Source organism: Cibotium barometz, chromosome 27 (assembly GCF_041138505.1).
Source record: "Cibotium barometz isolate CiBa-2024 chromosome 27, ASM4113850v1, whole genome shotgun sequence".
Taxonomy (NCBI): Eukaryota; Viridiplantae; Streptophyta; class Polypodiopsida; order Cyatheales; family Cibotiaceae; genus Cibotium; species Cibotium barometz.
Genome location: NC_141072.1, coordinates 17,148,695 through 17,167,819, shown reverse-complemented (window position 1 = coordinate 17,167,819; position 19,125 = coordinate 17,148,695). Strand labels below are relative to the sequence as shown.

General features: G+C 45.7%; 1 protein-coding gene across 1 annotated transcript in view; it reads left to right on the top strand.

Moving 5' to 3' along the window:
* LOC147623111 (uncharacterized) overlaps positions 1-17,198 on the top strand; it is a 42,109-nt gene extending 24,911 nt beyond the window's left edge. The window contains exons 4-11 of the mRNA XM_086821173.1: positions 8,480-8,675; positions 9,582-9,652; positions 10,012-10,149; positions 10,276-10,367; positions 11,050-11,321; positions 16,004-16,089; positions 16,327-16,428; positions 16,673-17,198. Of these exons, the coding sequence (XP_086677299.1) occupies positions 8,480-8,675; positions 9,582-9,652; positions 10,012-10,149; positions 10,276-10,367; positions 11,050-11,321; positions 16,004-16,089; positions 16,327-16,428; positions 16,673-16,837 (1,122 nt within the window). The 3' untranslated portion in view covers positions 16,838-17,198. The remainder of the gene's footprint in view (positions 1-8,479; positions 8,676-9,581; positions 9,653-10,011; positions 10,150-10,275; positions 10,368-11,049; positions 11,322-16,003; positions 16,090-16,326; positions 16,429-16,672) is intronic.
* The last annotated feature ends 1,927 nt before the right edge of the window (positions 17,199-19,125 follow it).

Here is a 19,125-nt window from a genome sequence, read left to right as displayed (position 1 = left end):
TCAGCTCGAAACGGGCACGCCTAGCGGTCTCTTCCGTGATCACATCCTCCGTACTGCCGCTGTCAAACAAGACAACGACTCTCTGACCAAAGGACTTGAGCAATTCGTTGCGCTCATACTCCTGGTCATGGGCGCCCTTCTGCTTATCTTCGAGCTCCCGGCTAATAATTGCTCCAACTGAAGCACCGGGGGTTGAAGAAGTAGGGGTAGCCGCTGGGATCTGTGGGGGAGCTGTGCTCACCACGGAAGCTGTGGAGGCGGCGGCGGCCTTTGGAGGCTTCTTCGGACAATCCCGAGAAGTATGTCCTTTTGTGTGACAAAAGTAACATCTACCCTCCTTCCTGTACTGAGAAAGCTCCTCAGCACTCAACTTGCCACCTGTCTTGCCTACCTCGCTTTTTGGTCTGGAGTAAGCTTAGACGCATTGTTCGAGTTCTTGGAGCCAGAGGCTCCCGGGCTCTGTCCTGGGGAAGACCCCGTCTGGTTCTGGCTTTTGCCCCCCGAAGCGTTAGCCTTGGGAGAAGCCGGCTGGGAAGTCTTGGGCTTGCCACCATTGTGTTTCATTTCTGCACTCTGCGCAAGCGAGAGTGCGTCCTCAAAGGTGGCTGGTCTAAACATACGCACCTCCCATTGGATGTGCGTGTCCAGGCCATACAAAAACTGCCCTTTCTTGTCCGCATCAGATAAGCCTAATTGTAGACACAAGGTCGAAATTCTATTGGCAAACTGAAGGACTGGTTGCGCATTCTGACGCGCACCCCTGAACTCGTCTTCGAGTCGCTCAAGGTAGTGGGGCGGTAAAAACCGCTGCTTAAGGTCACGGACGAACTCGTCCCACCCATAAGCTGCCATACCTGATCTGGTGTGGGCATGAGCCCACTGAGTCCACCAAGGAATGGCCTCACCTTCCAAATACCAACTGGCTAAGATCACTTTGTCAATATCTGATTTCCTAACTACGGCAAAGTAAGCTTCAAATTGATGTAACCATGAATACAGAGTAGTGGGATCGAGTTTACCATTATACTTACTGAAGTTCATTTTCTCGGGAAATGATTCGAGGGCGCCGCCGGTGTCAATCTGGCGTCCAAAGCTCGGAGGTAACGCTCGTGTTCCACTCGTCGCATGGCTTCGTCTTCTCGTTGTCGAATCTCCAATGCCCGTATTTGCATCTCAAGCAAGGAGCTTGACTGCGGCTGTGACCCCTCGAGAGGGTCCCTGTGGACGAGGATCTGGTATCTGGGGTACGGAAGGAGAGGGAGGAGGAGATGGAAAACGCGACGCTGGAGAGCGAGAACGCTCCTCCAGAGCCAAAATCCGCGCCTTCTGCTCGTCCAACTTGGTTGTCTGGTCTGCGATTGCTCGCATCATCTGCTGGAACATGTCTTGTACACTCAAGCCGGGTGCCCGAGCTGGGCTGCCTGGTGCACTCTGGTCCCATGGTTCTGGTTCTCTCTCGTCGCCAAAGCTCGCCATAGCGGGAATATGCAGTTCCTTTCCGGAACGCAATCTGACCATCCACTAACTGTGTGGGAGACTTCCGGAGGCTTCCGGAGGCTAAAAACCAACCGTCCTTCGAGGGACAGGAGTCACTCCGAAAGGGGTAGTCCACCGGCGTCTAAAAACCAACCACACGAGCGAAAAAATTTTCTGGTTTTCTTTGCTGAATCTTCGTCCTTGAAGTAGGCTCTGATACCACTGTAATATGCGGAAACTTCGGAGAAGGATCGGTACTTCAAAACTCAGAAAAAACAGCACTCTTTTCGCGACGGAATTAACGCACCAACTGAAAGACGATGTGCAGAAAATAGAGAGAGAAGGGGAAGATGGAGAAGGACATAGTATTGGGTCCCAATTACCCTCTGTAGGGCCCCCACCACGGATGGTGTATTTGCTTTATTAGAATGATGTAAATCTGAAACAAATACAAAGTACTTGACCTTTTCTTGGCTGGAAAACCTGCCCTTGACCTTCAGTCCTTCACCCCTTAGCTTTAGCAAACCCTTGGCTGTCCTGGCCCTTGAATGCTTGATGCTCTTGGTGAATTATGAGATAAATGATGGGATTATGGGCTGGGGTATTTATACTACTCCCTTCATGCAGTCGGTTGGCTTCAGGACAGCCCACGACTGAGTATTTTAATAAAATACTCACACACTTTAATAAAGTGTTTTCACACTTGTTTAGACCCTGTCCAGCCTGCGCATGCTTCTGGGACAGCCCCTGGCTGCTGGGCATGCTGCGCAGAGGTGTGGGACTGCCCCCCACACCTGGCCGCCTGCTGTTTTAGGGCTTTAATCTCTGTCGGCTGCCTGTCCAGAGGCTCTGGAGCTGGCCGACTGCCCCTCCAGCCCTTGCCTCGGCTGGTGGGCAATATCTTGGGCCCTCCTGGCCCCTTGGGGATGGTTCTATACCTCCCCCATGCCCATTCTACAAGTGCAAATGCAAATACCTACACTGGGGTAGCCCTATGGGCTGGCCCCATCTCTACATGCAACCTACATGCCTACAGAGGCCTGGCATCCAGTTGCAAACCAGATACTCAGCACATCTGACATCATTCCAGAGGGAGACTCACAGCGCGGACTGGCACTGCTTCATGTGCAAGACAATGCACACCTGACCTCGGACGACTGAGATGGATCCCTGGCTGACTCGTCCCGGACTGGGCTCACATGGGACCAGTTCACCATCCCAGGTCCTGCACCTTCTGTACAGAAATGTCTACGTGGCATCCAAGTGCGGGATGCACGTGACACCTATGATGCCATGGCTTGCCCAACAATACATCACATCCATTTAGTGGAGCAACTAAGAAATGCTCATTATCAAGATAGCCCTGTATATGGATGCGCAACTTCCCAATCAAAGGGGTAACCTGCACCTCTTTACCAATAAATGCAGCTTCGGCTTCAATCTGAGGTCCCATGTTTTCAACCTCAATATCCAATGCAGCTGCCATTTGCATAGAGATGAAATTGTCAGTTGCACAGTCATCAAACATAAAGAGTGCGGGCTGATCCTTGATTTGCCCCCAAGCCTTGCAAACCATACGCTCTTTTGCATCATGACCTGTATTACCTTGCACATCAGGAACTGCATGTACATTAGCTTTGGTGTGCTTATCCTCGTGCTTTGATTTGCGATCTGGGCATTGCCGAAACATGTGGTCTTTGCTACCACAAGAAAAGCATTTTCCATCCTTAGCATATTGCTCTCTTTGCTCCGGGGTTAATCCAAATTTGTTCTTCCTTGGGCCCTGTTCTTTAGATGTGTTATTTTCAGCTTTACCACCCTTGTAAGGCTCCCGGAAGTTCTTTTTAGGTGGCTGTCCACCCTTTTGCTGATTTGGGACAGCCTTGTCCTTCCCCTTGGAACCTCCTTGATCCTGCTTGATCTTGAGCACCAATTGCTCCGTAGCAAGAGCAGAAGCTGTGAGTTGTTGCAACGTATGTTTTGGGTGCAATTCAATACCCGATCTATATGCAGGTTGCAATCCAGAACGAAACTTCCTCTTTCTTTCATCGTCAGTGATTTGCATGAAGGGAGTCACTTCCAGCAACACTTTCCAAAATTTGTTAACATACTGTTGCACACTCTCGTTATCTTTTTGTTCCAGCCTGTCCCACTTTTGAGTGAGAGTTTGCTCCACATTGGGTGGCAAGAACTGAGCATAAAATCTATCTTTGAATTCCTTCCAAGTAGAAATGGGATCCTTGGTGATCTTTTCAGTGATCCACCAATGGGCAGCAGTCCCTTTCAAAAACATGCTAGCATGGCGCACCTTTGACTTTTTTGTAAAGTCCTCATCGCTAAAAGCAATGTCGAACTGTGCCACAAACGCTAACACCTTAGAAGCATCATGTTCACCATGAAAGATATCAAATTTGACAGATTTATCACCTGCTTTGAACTCCTTGAGCTTCCTGGCATGAGGCTCATGATCTTCTCTTTTTCTTTTCCCCTTATCCAACGGGGTAGCCCTGTCTGCATGGGCTCCATGGGCCGTCATAGAAGCTTCATGGGGCACGGTGGCATGTGCTCCACGAACTCGAAACTCAGATGCATGTGACTTACCTGCATATGGCATGGTCTCTCCATGAGACAACTCAGAAGGCAAAATTTTTCTGGAAGTAGACCTTTCACCATGAGATACATATCTTGCATGCATGTGACTTTCATGCCCTCCATGAGCACTGGCATACATATATCTATCAGGCTTAGTGCCTTGGGGAGAAGATGCATGTCGAGAGGTGACAGTCACCTCTTTCTTTTGCATAAAAGATTTCAGCCTCTGGGATGCGGGATCTCCATGCTTCAAACGAGCTGGATTTCTGAATTTCAGCTCTCCGTCATCCCCCTCTTTGATATCACCTTTGCGAAGGAGATAGGCAAGTGCCAACTCCCTTGGTTTCTTGCCCACTTCACGAGCCATTGATTCAAAAGTTACATCAACCATAGCATCAGCCTTCCTGGCTTCAATAGCACTTTGCAGATGTGGATCTTCATGCAAAAACTTTAACTCTTGCTCTTGAGCCTGCAAAAGTTTTCTCATATGTTCCATTTCAGCCCTCATAGCATCAGGCTCTTGTTCAAGCATAACTGTCTTTCCTGGAGACAGTTGACCCTTGGATTCACTATCCATAATCCTTTCAAGGGGCTTGTGCCTACCACGCAGGGCATCAGACCCACGAGAAGCACTAGATGGACCCCTCGAATTTGGTACTTCCAAAGGGTTGCCTTGGCTGTCCATTGTGTTTTAAGTTTGCTAAAAGCGGGATGTCCAGTACACAGGTTCGTTTCCCCACTAGGAAGAGGGAAACAACCGTGCTCTGATACCAATGAAACCGATCCCGTCAAGTGGGAAAGACTCCGTTGGACACCCACACACTTAATAGCACAACTTTAAAACCACAAATATGAAATGGACAACTTAAAACAACTTGAAATTTAAATGAAATCAAATGGAAAGATGGACACCAGCATTGGGGCCGGAACGGACCGACCCCCCCCTCAATATATGATATATTTATTGGGAGTATTTAATAAATACAATGCTCCATGAGTTCCAAGAACCAGATAATGTCCATGTACGTATGAAAACAGTACCAAACAAGTAGGCTCGAATTTCGATGTAGAAGCTCGAAGCAGAACGACCACTAGTGTGGTCCAATCTCTACGGTCCTGTGCTTTCACTGGACTCCGCGGAGAGCGCCTCACTGGTGTTCCGAGACCACGCACAAACAGGCGCTCTCGTACTAACGCCTGGCTCTCCCGATCTCAGCACCTTTGGACCGAGGTTTGCCAATATAGCTTGGACAACCCGGCACCAAACGGGTGTTGGCCGAGCGGGATGAATCCTTTATCAGATTTAAACATAAAATACTTCTTCAAATCTGAAAATCACTTCCTTGTAGATGGTTGATAGAAAACCAATACTTGTGGTGTTTGTGTAGAATATGAAGCCACCCTTGTTGAAGAAATAGTTGCCTCGTGAAGAACTATCAAGACAAGCACCACCACGAAAGACCACAGCCGCCGGCTGTGAGAGAAGGAGCACAACTTACTGGTGGTGGACAATGTCCTGGAAGCAAGATGCCAATGGTTGGTGATGCACACGCAGCCTGCAGGTGTTGGATACACGCAGCCAGTTGCTTTGGTGGTCTGCGTAGAAGGAAGGAGATGCAGTCGCCTGAGGGTAGAGAAAAGGGCAGCCTGTCAGTAGCCGCCTGTGAGAGCAGCCACAACAGTCCTTGTGGAGGTGGCCCACGTCTGAAAGCAGCGGAGAAGGGCAGCGCAGCCTGCTGAAATTCAGCCGCCTGTGGGAGCAGGTGCAGCTGTGCAGCCTTGTGGAGGTGACAGCCGCCTGCAGGAGAGGCTGAGGTGCAGCTGAAGTATAGACGGCACCTGTAATCAGCGCTGGTTGGAGTTACAACCGTCTATAGAAGAGCTGGCGCAGGCAGCAGCAGCATAAGCAGTCCCCTGCAAGATTCAACGCAGCCACCAGCAACAGTATTCAGCCGCCTGTAGAGAGGCAGGCGCAGCCAGCAGCAGAGGATACTTCGCCTTCATGAAAAACATGCGCCAGAGGGAGAGATGATCGCCGGTAGCTGGTTTTCCACGAAGCGGATGATGCTCACGCTTGAAGAAGGGAGCTTTTTAATAAAAATTAAGGTGAAGTTACAACTAGAGTTTTTCCACGCATGCATGTGGGTGGGGAGTTTGGGTAGGTGACCATGCCCACCCCCACACTCACTTAAAGTGGGGCTCCCCACCTTGGCCCCTAAGTGGGTGCCCACTTTTAAATAAATGTGAACACCTAACTTATAAATTAAAGGGTTAGAATATAAAACATTAAAACAACAAGTGTGACATACTTACCACCTGTTCACATGCACCAAAACTCGTCAGAATACAGAGCAGACTTCACGACTCACTGGCAGGCGTCCCCGCTCAGTAAGTAACACGTCAAGCAGGCAAACACACAAATACATGTCATGCGAAAACAGTTTCAAGCATGCAAATCATGTGTGCATGTGCAAATAATAACATGGACATATCTCCCGTTCATGGAACAAGTACAAAATATCTGTCGGCACAAAACTGGCACGACATACAAACATAAAAACCTGGTCTTCCTATGGAGTGACAGTCCCATAGGTAAGACACAATTCCAGGCACGAGTCTCCCTATGGTGTGACAGTCCCATAGGCAAAACACGGCACGAATACTGGCTCTTCCATGGCGTGACAATCCCATGGATCGAACACAGTCCAGGTCATACACGGGTGGCACTGGTCTGGCTCCCGTCCATACGACACCATCCTGCTAACACACGGGTGGCACCAGTCTGGCTCCCGTCCATGTCAGCAAAATACTGGCCTCTTCACATGAGACACCGGCCTGGCCTCAAGTGAACGAGACGCAAAAACTGGAGATGGACCAAATGGTCGGCCAATTGGTGACAAAGAAATCAAACCAATTTCGGGTTGCGGAGACCTTGGAGGAGGCCCCTTTGGCTTTTGGGGAGTTTTATGAACGTCGCACCTTTGGATTAGGTGGATATTATTGTAGCCACCCTTGGTTGTATGATCATGCGGGCGTGGTCTACCACAAGGAGCATAGGTTGACTTTTGAGGATACTTCGTGCCGCTCCTTAGAGGTGACTGGGGAGTCCTTATCGTCTCACACAGGCCATGTTGCAGTTATATCAGCCCTTCAGACAAAACGGGTGGTACGCAAGGGTGGTATGATATATGTCCGGGCTATTCAGCCAGACCACTTGGAGGATTTGGCGGCTTATAGACATTGCATTTTAGATGAGCATGGACACTTGTTTAGTGCCAATTTTCCCAGGAGTTACCTCCGATACGACTCGAGGACCACCACATTGATCTCATTCTTGGTGTAGAGCTCCCGTCTCGTGCCCCACACCAGATGAGTCATCCCGAGATGACAAAGCTCAAGCAGCTGCTGCTGGAGGAAATGTTGGCCAAAGGATTGGTCCATTTGAGCTCCTCGCCATTTGGAGCTCCGTTCCTCTTGGTCAAGGACGGGAGTATGCGCCTATGTGGGGGACTACCGGGCGCTCAACAAGCTCACTGTCAAAAACAAGTTCCCAATGTCCCACATTGATGACTTGTTGGATCAGCTCGCAGGGGCAAAGTGGTTTAGCAAGTTGGATCTGAAATCCGGATACCATCAGATTTTTATAAGGATTGGGCTCACCCTTAAAAACATTGAGAGACAAGGCTTACTATCCAGACTTTTGAGTGACGAGGTTTTCCAAGCCTTCGTAGTCTTGTCTCTCCTGAGAGGAGTGAGTTTTTATCATTGCTTCAGACTACTTTTGACTTTTGCTGAGGTGAATTTGTTTATGCTGTGCTACATTAACTCTCATGGGGTGCTCAAGTTATCTCCCATCACAGTTTTTTCTACACACACTATTATTTTGGTCTTAAAGGCTGTCTTTGACCTCTTGTAAAAGTTATAAAAGCGTTCTTTCTTACTGTCTTTTCTCCTCTTCTAGCCTTTCTTACGTTGTCTTTTGTCATGGTTTTCTACTCAGCCAGCTGTCTGTACCTTCTTTTTACTCTGAGCTTAACATGATATCATGTGTAGTTGGTAGCATCATGCTTTTCCTACCGTGCAAAGCCTCACACCTGCTCCTACACAACCCCAAAACTTACAACTGATTTGATAAAAAAGACTTTTTTGCCCACACTGGATCTTGGTGCATGCCCTTCTTGTGGCATGGAGTTTGTGTATATCAAGCTAAGTGAGATGGAGGTTGTTTCTTCTTGTTACATGCATGGTCATACTTTGTTTAAAACTTTGGTGAAATATGCTGTACAGTTAAGTCCTTTGCTGTTGGGATACTCGGTTATGTGAGTGGTTTTGTGTTATACTGTAATGACATGCTTCCTTGTAGGATGCAAAGATTTTACAGAAATGTCTAATTTTTGCTGATATTATGCAGGTAGAGAATCCTGGACCTGACGTAGTTGAGTCATCGCTAGAAAGATCAGGGTCTTCAGCGAGCTCAGTATCTGAGAATGCAACCAAGGGTACTGCTTCGAGTCAAACGCTAAGGCTTTCATCTGGAGGAAGAGCTACAGATAGTGCACGTATTGCAAAATTCCGAAAAGAGCTGTCTGCTCCAGTTGTTGATCTAGGTAAGTGCTTAGACTTGGCCTCCCCTAGAAAGTGATCCTTCCATTAGTAAAAAGTATAATATACATCTGAAATAACAGATAAAAAACATCCAATGAGGTAAGGAAAAGAGGAGGGTAGGGCTCCTCCCTCCATAGCTGGCTGCTTTTGGGAGGGAGGCTACATATGCCATATTGATTCCACCCTTGCCTCTGGATAGGAAAGGTCTAGGGTCCCAATGCATAGAAAAACTGCCCTATCAGTCATGCATGGCTGATAGGGCATGTATTGCAAAATTCAGAAAAGAGCTGGCTTCTCCAGTTGTTGATCTGGGTAAGTGCTTAGACTTGGCCTCCCCTAGAAAGTCATCCTTCCATTAGTAAAAAGTATAATATACGTCTGAAATAACAGATAGAAAACGTCCAATGAAGTTAGGAAAAGAAGAGGGTGGGGCTCCTCCCTCTCCATGGCTGGCTGCTTTTGGGAGGGAGGCTACATATGCCAAGTTGATCCCACCCTTCCCTCTGGATAGGAAAGGTCTAGGGCCCCAAGTGCATATAAAAACTGCCCTATCAGTCATGCATGGCCCTGGAGCTGTGGAGGGTCAGGATGAGATCAGTCCAGAGGAAGGGGAGGGTGTGGATAAGGGGCATGGAGGTTGTGGATGAGGCCACTCCAGATGGAGTGGATTGGCTTTGTGGGAGTAATAGCCTCCCCCCTCAACGGACTCACAGCAGCGGGCCTGCCAAATCTTCAATATAGCTATGCTACTGATTATTTCCTGCCGGGGGAATGGTGCCAGTAGATGTTTGCCATGGTTTTTGGCAGGTTACTGTTTAATATTCTTTGGGATGTCGGCATATGTTTTTTTTTGGATAAAGAGCTATCTTTACCTTTGTTTTTCATCATCTTTTGTCTTGTCTTTGTAGATTCATTGAGAGAGATTGCATGGAGTGGTGTTCCATCAGACATGAGACCATTGGTTTGGCGCCTTTTGCTTGTAAGTCTTAAAATTGCAACCGTATATACTTGTTTCCGCCTATAATGAAAAACATGGTTTAGTAACTGCTTCAACCGCCCAACCAGCTACGCTCATGTGTGCTTGTGTGCGCATGTACGTGTGTTCTCTACGATGCTAGCCTTTATCATGGCCTAGTCTGCTCTTCATCTCGAGAAGTGCTAGAAACTCAGTACGGTGGTTCATCCACTTAAAAATTTGTCCATTAAAGTGGACATACCTTTATGCATGAACCTGCACCTGCTCTTGGGTGCTCATGACTTGAGTGGGGATGTCATAGCACATGGGCTATGCTAATAATGATGGAGCTAACTGCTTTAACTGATTTATGTTGTAAACAGGGTTATGCACCGCCGAATTCAGATAGGAGAGAGATCGTCCTTATGAGAAAACGACTTGAGTATGTGGATTGCGTTTCACAGTACTATGACATTCCTAATGCAGATAGAGCAGAGGATGAATTGCACACTCTCCGGCAGGTACTGTGTATAGAATCTTTATCTCCTCTTAATGAAACTTTATCTCCTCTTAATGAAATCATTCCACCATCGTTGATGTCTACATGAGAATCAATGTTGATGCTGAATGTTTATCCGTATGGACAGATTTCTGTGGATTGTCCAAGAACGGTGCCAGATGTGGCCTTCTTTCACCAACCTGTCATACAAGCCTGCTTAGAACGCATCCTATATATCTGGTTGGCCACCTTATGAGACTGCTTCCTTTCTGCTTCATTTTTTTCCTTGCAAGCTTGGTGATTTGCCTTAAAAGAAAGCTTAACTTGACAGAGCACTGCGAATGATTCAGAGGCATGTTCGAGAAGTGGTTTTTGGGTGTCTGTTGAATAGCTGCATTTTTTGTTACATTTTGATGCATGCATGGAAGGGTGTGTAAATGTGCGCCTGCCTGCCTGTGCGATTATGCTTGGATGCTTGCTTCAAACTTTTAAACATGCAAGCACAGGTGCATGTGCTCATGCAACCACCTACCCATTGTACAAACTGGTCTACCCAAATAAGCAAACCCATCCAAGCATTCACCCTGAAGCACTTGTACTGTCAACAACACACACAAAATAGTGAACACCATTAGTTACCATGACATGCAACAGCTTCTATACCACCATATTTGGAATGACACCAGATAAAGAAAGGGCAGGCCTCTAGCGTTTCTTAAACTTATTCTTTTAGTTGCTTTTGAAGGTTAAAAGTTCAAAATTCTTCTGTAGACAGATACCAAGGTCTGTTTACTGTGATCTTCAAACATGATAACTGCTTTAATTTTATGTAATTTATCATGTACAATGGGATTTGTGGAGTCTATCAGATAACTGACCCTAGTATTGCAGAGGTTGACACCTGGCGGTTTTATGAATCTAGGGCCATTCGTCATCCAGCAAGTGGATATGTTCAGGGTGTCAATGATCTGGCTACGCCTTTCTTGGTGGTGTTTTTGTCAGAGTACATGGAAGGGGAAATGGAAGATTGGGTTGTTTCAAAACTGACGCCAGCGAAATTGTCCAACGTAGAGGCAGATTGCTACTGGTGTCTCTCTAAGCTCTTAGACAACATTCAAGATCATTACACGTTTGCACAGCCAGGCATCCAACGCCTTGTTTTCAAACTCAAGGAGCTGGTGCGGCGCATCGATGGTCCGTTTCTAACATATTATAGGCCTCCATTGTTTGTAAAAATATATCTTTTGTTTCACTTTTATATTCACCCTTAGCTCTGGAAACACTCATAAGCGAAAATGTCCAGTTCTATTTTTTTAACACTTTTCTATGGTTTATCTTGCTGGAAGGTTGAATAGAGTATAAAGCTTAAATGATATGAGAAGTGGCTAGACCTCATTCTCTAGGGTAGCAAAACATCACAACATCAACTCGGGATAGAACAGGAGGGGGATCCTCTTTCATCAAAAGGGGGGGTGTGCACTGTGTACAGGCATGGAGGTGGTTGCTGGTGGCATCGTGGATTGTTTCGGTTATAAAGACCTTTAAGATGTTATTCACTCCCATGCCACCATATGGGAATCACCTGAATGTTGCTCCAAGGGTGTCGCATGCATCCCTCCTCAGATGCATGTGCCATGACAGTTGAGACTTGTACAGGGTAGTTAGGGTTAGTGTCAGGTAGAATCGGTAATAAATCAGCTTGGAGTATAAATGTGTAGGTTTGGGGCAGTTTTGGACTAGTTTTTAGCCACCTAAGCATGTGTAGAACCATAAATCCCCATTCTGGAACCCTTTAAAGGCTGGCCGGTTGAATAGTTGGACAGAAGGAACCCTAAATCCCCATTCTGCAATATCTTTGCAATCTTTTGCAGAAGCTCAAGTCGATCAATTGCAGATTAAGCATAAACAGCAGCATTAATGCAAATCTGTGGAGGATTGGCTTTTTGCTCTATTTGGAGAGAGGGCTTTATTTTCAGCAGATTTACTGTACATAATCATCTTTTGCGTATACAATAGATTAGGTTGAGAAAGCAAGTCTTCTGCTGTCATCTCTCTTCTCCTTTTCCTATTCTCTGTATATATCTAGTTGTATGTATAATTCTAGTTTAAAACAGCACGGGTATTAGAGTATGGCAATTTATGCTAGATGCCAGAGCCTAGGATCTCTTTTCATCTGTAATTAGTACCAGCAGAAGTTTAGTCAAGTCTCAACCACAAATTTTATTTGCTCCTATATTGGTGAAGATTTAGATTGCCAGTCAACCTCAAACATGACAATTGAAGACATGGATTTTGTACGGAGGCTTTCCTGGAAATTTTGGAGTTCATGGTTCAGACTACAAAAAGAGATTGTGGTAGCCACTAACACTGTCCCACGCCCTGTAGGGGGCCACACTCAAAGGGAAGGAGAAGAAAATGACCCCAACATCGTGCTCGGCAGGGCATGTGAAACCGGCCTTCACAGACTTGACGGGCGGTGAGCACTACTTAATCACACTTAAAACTCTTAATGAACTGGAATAATAAACTTTGCAAGAGGAAAAGGAAAAGAGATGGAGCTAGAGCGCTCCTGCACAAGAGTCCAATAGGCCCCAAAGCGTGGCGCCCCCGCAGGTATTTATTTATCTCTTGAAGTTGGCGTAGCCTTTGTACAACTTCTGGGAAGAGGACTCCTTGTTTAACGTAGAGGGAGTCTCTTCGAAGCTTTCACCCAATTTTTCACGTGGGTTACAATGGGCCTTGGCCCCCTTTTTATACAAATTCTGGCTAAAAAGCCCAGTTTTTTTATTATGAAATCTCATTGGATGCTTTTATTTTATTGAAAAGCACACACTCGGGAGATTTTTCACGCTGCTTTTTCTCTTTCTGCGTTTTGGGCGCTGCTCTCCCTCTGCGTTTTAGGTTTCAGTGCTGCTCTCTCTCTCTCTCTCTCTCCTTTTCTGCTGTAGCCTGGCGCCCCTGCCACGTGGCAGTGCCACGTCATCCGGACAGGCTGCCTGGCCTGTTGGGCTGCGCTGCAGGGCTGCCCTTTCTGTTGCATCATCAAGCTGCTCTCTAACCGCTGCCCTTGGCCACCCCAATACTGCCCCGCCAGGCTGCCCCTTAACTGATGCAGTCCTTTGGGTTGCCCTTGGGCTGCCTTTTGGGTGGCCCTAGGATAGCCCCTTGGGCTGCCCTTGACTTCCCAACAGTTGCACCTGCAAAACATTAAGAAAAACATACCAAAAATACATACATACACATACACACACATGTACATGTATTTACATATGAGCATGCACACACATGTACACACACACACACACCAAGCATGTATCTGCACCCACACACGTGTACAAACTTACACATGCACATACAGAGTAAAACATGATCAGTGAAGAATGTTGAACATGCTTAAAACCTAATCACAATGCTTAGGAAAAGAGGTAGTCCTGTAACAGCATGAGTGATGCACGACCACACATGTCACAAACCCAAAGAGGGGCAACACCTGTTGGACTTTGATCGTGTAGCAGAGGATCGATGCCTCAACTCCGATTTCTTTCAGATTTGCCGCTCTTCCACGGGTTTTTTGGAAGCTATTGGCTTCCATAGGAGCTGCATTTGGTTAGGTCTTGGAAGTACCTGTCCTTCTATGGCTACCTTCGTCTGCTTCCGCAATGTGGCTACTGCCACATCTGATGGAGTACCCCGAGTTTTTGCTCTTGTTCCTGACCCTTCCATCACTGATGGTTATATCTTGTTACTGAGACCAGATGGCTCACATTTTGGAGAGAGGATGGAGGTTGCTCGTAGAGCAGATCAGTGTCGTATTAGCCGCCAACATGATCATCTTGCTATTCCCAGGTCTAGAGGCTGCATTAGGAGGCGGCGAGACATGCTCATCAGATGTCTCCCCTTACAGCTGCGTGGGGGGTGGGGGGCACACCGGCAGTCCAGTAGTGCTAGTGATCTCACTGGTCCAATAACAGAGATGGGGGGGGTCAGGGCACCATGTGCACAAGAAGGCCTCACGCTGTCTACACATGCGATCCTATCTGTCTTGAATCTTCCTGTGGAATAGGGTATGAATTGTGCTGTCCATCATTGATTTTTTTGTTCTGTTTTAGTTGAGCAGCAGAAATAGGGCATAGAGGGCAAAGGGGAAAAATTTAGGTTTTCGATTCTCTCTTTCTCTGCCATACTACCCAAGCTAAGGCTGATTTGGCTCTCTCCTTCTTTCTATGGCGGTTACTGAGGCTATGGGCATCTCATAGGGGGAAATTAGTTCGTTGTAGGCTTTTAGGCTTTTAATTAGCTAAGTTAGACATGATTAAGATGGGACTAAGACTTAAATATTGAATATGAACAAATATTGAGTGGAAAGCAGTGTTGGTGAAAAGTTACAAATTGAGGAGTCATGCCTCTTTGAAGAGGTGTGTTTAGCGGAACACCATTTGTTTTGTTGGGTTCTTGTGCACTGAAGGAATGCTACGTAGCAAAAAGTGATTGACTGTGCTGTACCTGCACTCATGTTGAAACACGATTTGCTGTGCTGTATTCTGGTGTACAGGAAACTTTACATGGCAAGAGTTAGTTGTTATTATCGTGCCATATACAGAGGATTATACAAGTGTACTACGACCACAGGAGTTGTGTTGTATGCAGGGTTAGTTCCGTACGTCGTACGACTGAAATCGTACGTACCTGCTGTATGGTACGGCACCGTACGGATTCGTACGATACCGTACGTTTTTTTTTGGGGGTGTGGTGGTGGTGGTGGTGGTGGTGGTGTTGTTGTTGTTGCGTGGAGCAATTTCAGTCTTCTAGAGAGCCATTCATCGCCCTTTGCAGCCTATAGGAAGCTGTTTGTCAGGAGCGTGTGCACTTGCCATTGCCATATTAGGCAAGCGATCATATTGCCTGATGAGGAGGAGGAGGCAATCTTCATGGAGCTCTATAGTGAGCTTCCATTGCCCCCTCATGATGATACCCCACGCCTAGAGAGCCCTTGTTTGATGATGATGGCAACCTACTTAGCGAGAATGATCCCCAGAGTGTCTCGTCCACCTTCGAAGAGTCCTCTTCAGAGAACTCTCTTGATGGACACTCTAGTAGTGATCATGTTGATGATCATGCAGATGTTGGTGATGATGTAGACTTTTGATATGTTATAGCTCTCTAGGCATTGGGCATCTATCTCCTTCTAGCCCATCGATGATGTATTGTAGTATGTAGTATACTGTATCATGTATGTACGCATGTTGGCGGTCGCCCATGCCATGAGTTTTTGGCCTATCCTTTTGTAGCAATTTTGTACTCTAATGGCATGATGACATTATGTTCATGGTTCTACTATTTTGTAACTTCTTGTCTACAATTTTTAAGTTTAGGAAGTATTTTTTTAAAAAAAAACGTACTAATATCATACCGTATCTCAAAAAATTTTAAGGTACCAATTAGTACCGTATTTTATCGTACCGTACCGTACCGTACCTTTCGTACTAACTAACCATGGTTGTATGCATGAATGGTTCGTTGTGATGCTTACATGAAAGTTTGCATACACACACATGGTTTTATTCCAATACGTATATTGATTCTGACAGGTGTCCACACATGAATGCATGTCTACCTTTTCTTCCTTTCATATTTGTGCATCTATACTTTAGGTGATAGGTATACATGCATGTGGTATATGTGGTGGAATAGGAGACAAAGGAGTATGCATGTGGGTTGATGAATGCATGTGCAGCAAGTCCATTTGAAGCATTTACAGTTTTTGAAGTTGGGTCACATTACAAAAAGTGGTATGATTATGTGATATTATCTGACAATGTTATTGAACTTCATTAAAATTAGTATGTTTTTTGGTCTGAGGTGAGTTGTTGGTGTAGAGCCGGTGTCCAAACACATGGAAAGGCAGGGGCTCGAGTTTTTGCAGTTTGCATTCCGATGGGTCAACTGTCTTTTGATTCGTGAGGTACGAGATTGGAAACACATGTTCCTGCTTAAAATGTTTATAATTATCCTTGGGTGGCTTCACACACATCATGGCCAGGGGACATGCAAAGGTGTGTCCGCCCTTAAGGGACTTCACTCAGTCTGCAGCCATTGACTTTGAGATCCACAGCTGATGGATGTACTGCTTTTCTAGTGTTGTGGGCAGTGGTTTTTTATGTTTTGATGACAGTATATTTTACTGAATTTTGTTTTTCAGATTCCGTTTCTTCTTGTGACTCGGTTGTGGGACACTTATCTGGCAGAAGGAGACAAATTTCCCGACTTTCTTGTATATGCATGTGCCAGCTTTTTGTTGACAGTAAGTCTACATTATATGATCTATATGTAGGCTGGGGTGGTCGTTTTCATTTGTCATCAAAAGGCTAGTGTGTTCTATATTTGGTTACAGCAACCAGAGAATAATGTGCTATTAGGCCTTTTTAATTGGTTGCCTCGAGTGCTAAACCTTTTCTTGTCTTTCCTTCTTTTGATTTGGGTGGTCAAGTGGGGGGGCTACTTTAATCAGATATTGGTTCTCATGTGTTTTTTGTCATGTCTTTCAGTGGACTGAACAGCTGCAAAGGCTTGATTTCCAAGAGATGGTACTCTTTCTGCAGCACCTTCCAACTCGAAGGTGGACACATCAGGAACTGGAGATGGTTCTCTCTCGTGCCTTCATGTGGCGTGTGATGTTCGATCGGGCTCCTAGTCATCTCAACTGTAATTAAGGCAGTCATTATTGTATAACGTTCTGTGTGCTTATTAAGATCTTAAAAAGAGGAGTCACATAGTTTGCTGAATCATACCAGCTCTTGGGTATAAAAGGGTGATAGAAATGACTGGACTTGGGTCAGTTATCACATTGCTTAAATTCAAAGCTACCAATATTTCCTCGTGGATTGTACATGCAGGTCTCTTTTTCCCTTAATTTCTCCTGTTTGGGGTTGGATAGATTAGGAGAGGCTGCTTTTTCTCTTTGGGCTCTATGCAACTCCTGCATCAAAATTCGATGTGTCTTAGTCGTCCTTAGTCAAGATGTAGTTGTGTTTGGCTTTGGATTAATATGATTAATATGAGCACTTAGCTGAAGACCTTTCCGGTGGCATAGTAGTAATGCTTAGCTCTCCCATGCGGGAGTCTAATCCCTCCATGCGTGCCTGATTGTGTGCTTGAATGTGCATTGCTGCGTTGGCCTTGCACACAAGTATGCAAGGCTTGCTTTCTAGACTCATAATGCACCAGGAGGCAGGAGGGAGGCATTATCATGTATGTGCCTTTTTCATCATAATCCTATCCTTGGCTACCTGATACATAAGAGTAAGGGGACGCAAATAAGGACGCCATAGCAATAACTACTTTTGGAGTTTTTAAAAGTGTGTTTTGATCGCTTGCACAATTTCACAATAAACGGTAAGGGTTTTTAAAATTTATTTTTTATTTTTTCGGTTTGGCATTTGTCAAGTGGGTTTTCTATGTGGTTGCCACCTCATCTTGATTTCCAGAATATTCCTTGTTTTCTTTTTCTTTTTCTTTTTCTTTTTTCTCCAATTGGTTCTCTTGTGGCTAGTCTTATTATATGTTCCATTGTTCTTCATGGCTAGTCAGTTTATAGTTTGACAAAAGTGGTATAGCCATACTGAAGAATATATTTCACATGAACAGAATGATGTCTTTGCAGCAGGCATTCACCATTATGAAGGAAGAAATGAATGTGTATAGCCATCCTGAGGCACATTAAACATGAACTAGATAATGCCTGCTTGCAATAAACTGCCGAGGTGTACTTTCTTGCACAATATGAGTGAGAAAGAAATAAAGAAAGAAAGTTATATTAAAGTCTTTGAAAGACCCAAAGGGTCTATGAGACCAAAAGGATGTGTGCATAGTGTCCATGAAATCTCGTTATGTCTGAAATAAGATAAAGCAATAGTAAACTAAAACTGAAAACTGAAAGTTAAGAGCTAGGTATAGGGTACAATAAGTGATGGGATATGGAGAGTTGAATAAAAAGCAGTCAATCAACCATGCATGTCAGCCAAGGGCCTATCTATGATGCCCACCATCATGGGTGATACAAGAAGGCTAGCGATATCAATAGTCTGTTGTGAGGATGAGGATGCTTGATGGCGAGCCACGATCTCCTTAATTAGGGGATGATGAGCTAGAGGTGGTCGGGGGGGGGGGACGAGGGCATCTAGCTCTCTAGAGTGTGCGTGCCCCATATGATGTGACTTCCATGGGCCTGTTGTTGCAAAGGGGCATTGTGGTATAGGCTCCCATATCAACTATGGTGGGCTCTAGCCACCCCTCTAGGCTGGAAAAAAGTGGTGATGGTAAGTTGAGAGGAGGGCTATTGGGGGCAAGGATCTCTGAGTAGTGACTCTCTATGTTGGTTGAGTTAAGTAGGAAGAGTCCAAGGCACCTCTGATCGGCACTCCATGATTCAGGATAAGGGTCCAAATCCCTCTCTATGATGAAATCTCCCTTTGATCTGTCACAGTAGATTGGGCAGTGGCAAACATAGTGCTCCTCCAACTCAACCCCCGTCTGATAGAGTCTACATGTCCTATCCTCTCTAGGTATCTACTCAGCTCTGCCAGTCTCTATCATGAGTCTATGGGATGGTACCCTAAGATGGCCAATGGCTATCCTCATAGCATGGGACATGAAGGCATCGAGATAACTTGGTCTCTGTATGAAACCATTTGTTGTTGTGAGTCTCAAGAAATGATATTTGTAGTACTGCATCTTGGTAGATGGGCCTACTCGTGTGATCCATGTGTTACATGTGTATAGCCCTAGTAGATTATATCGGATCACTTGATTCTTGTCCTCATGTGTAAGCCTAATGTATGGGGAATCTAGATCATAATAAAATGGAGGGAGCTGGTCCATCTGTAATCCATGTGCTGTAGTACTACATCTTGGTAGATGGGCCTACTCGTGTGATCCATGTGTTACATGTGTATAGCCCGAGTAGATTATATCGGATCACCTGATTCTTGTCCTCATGTGT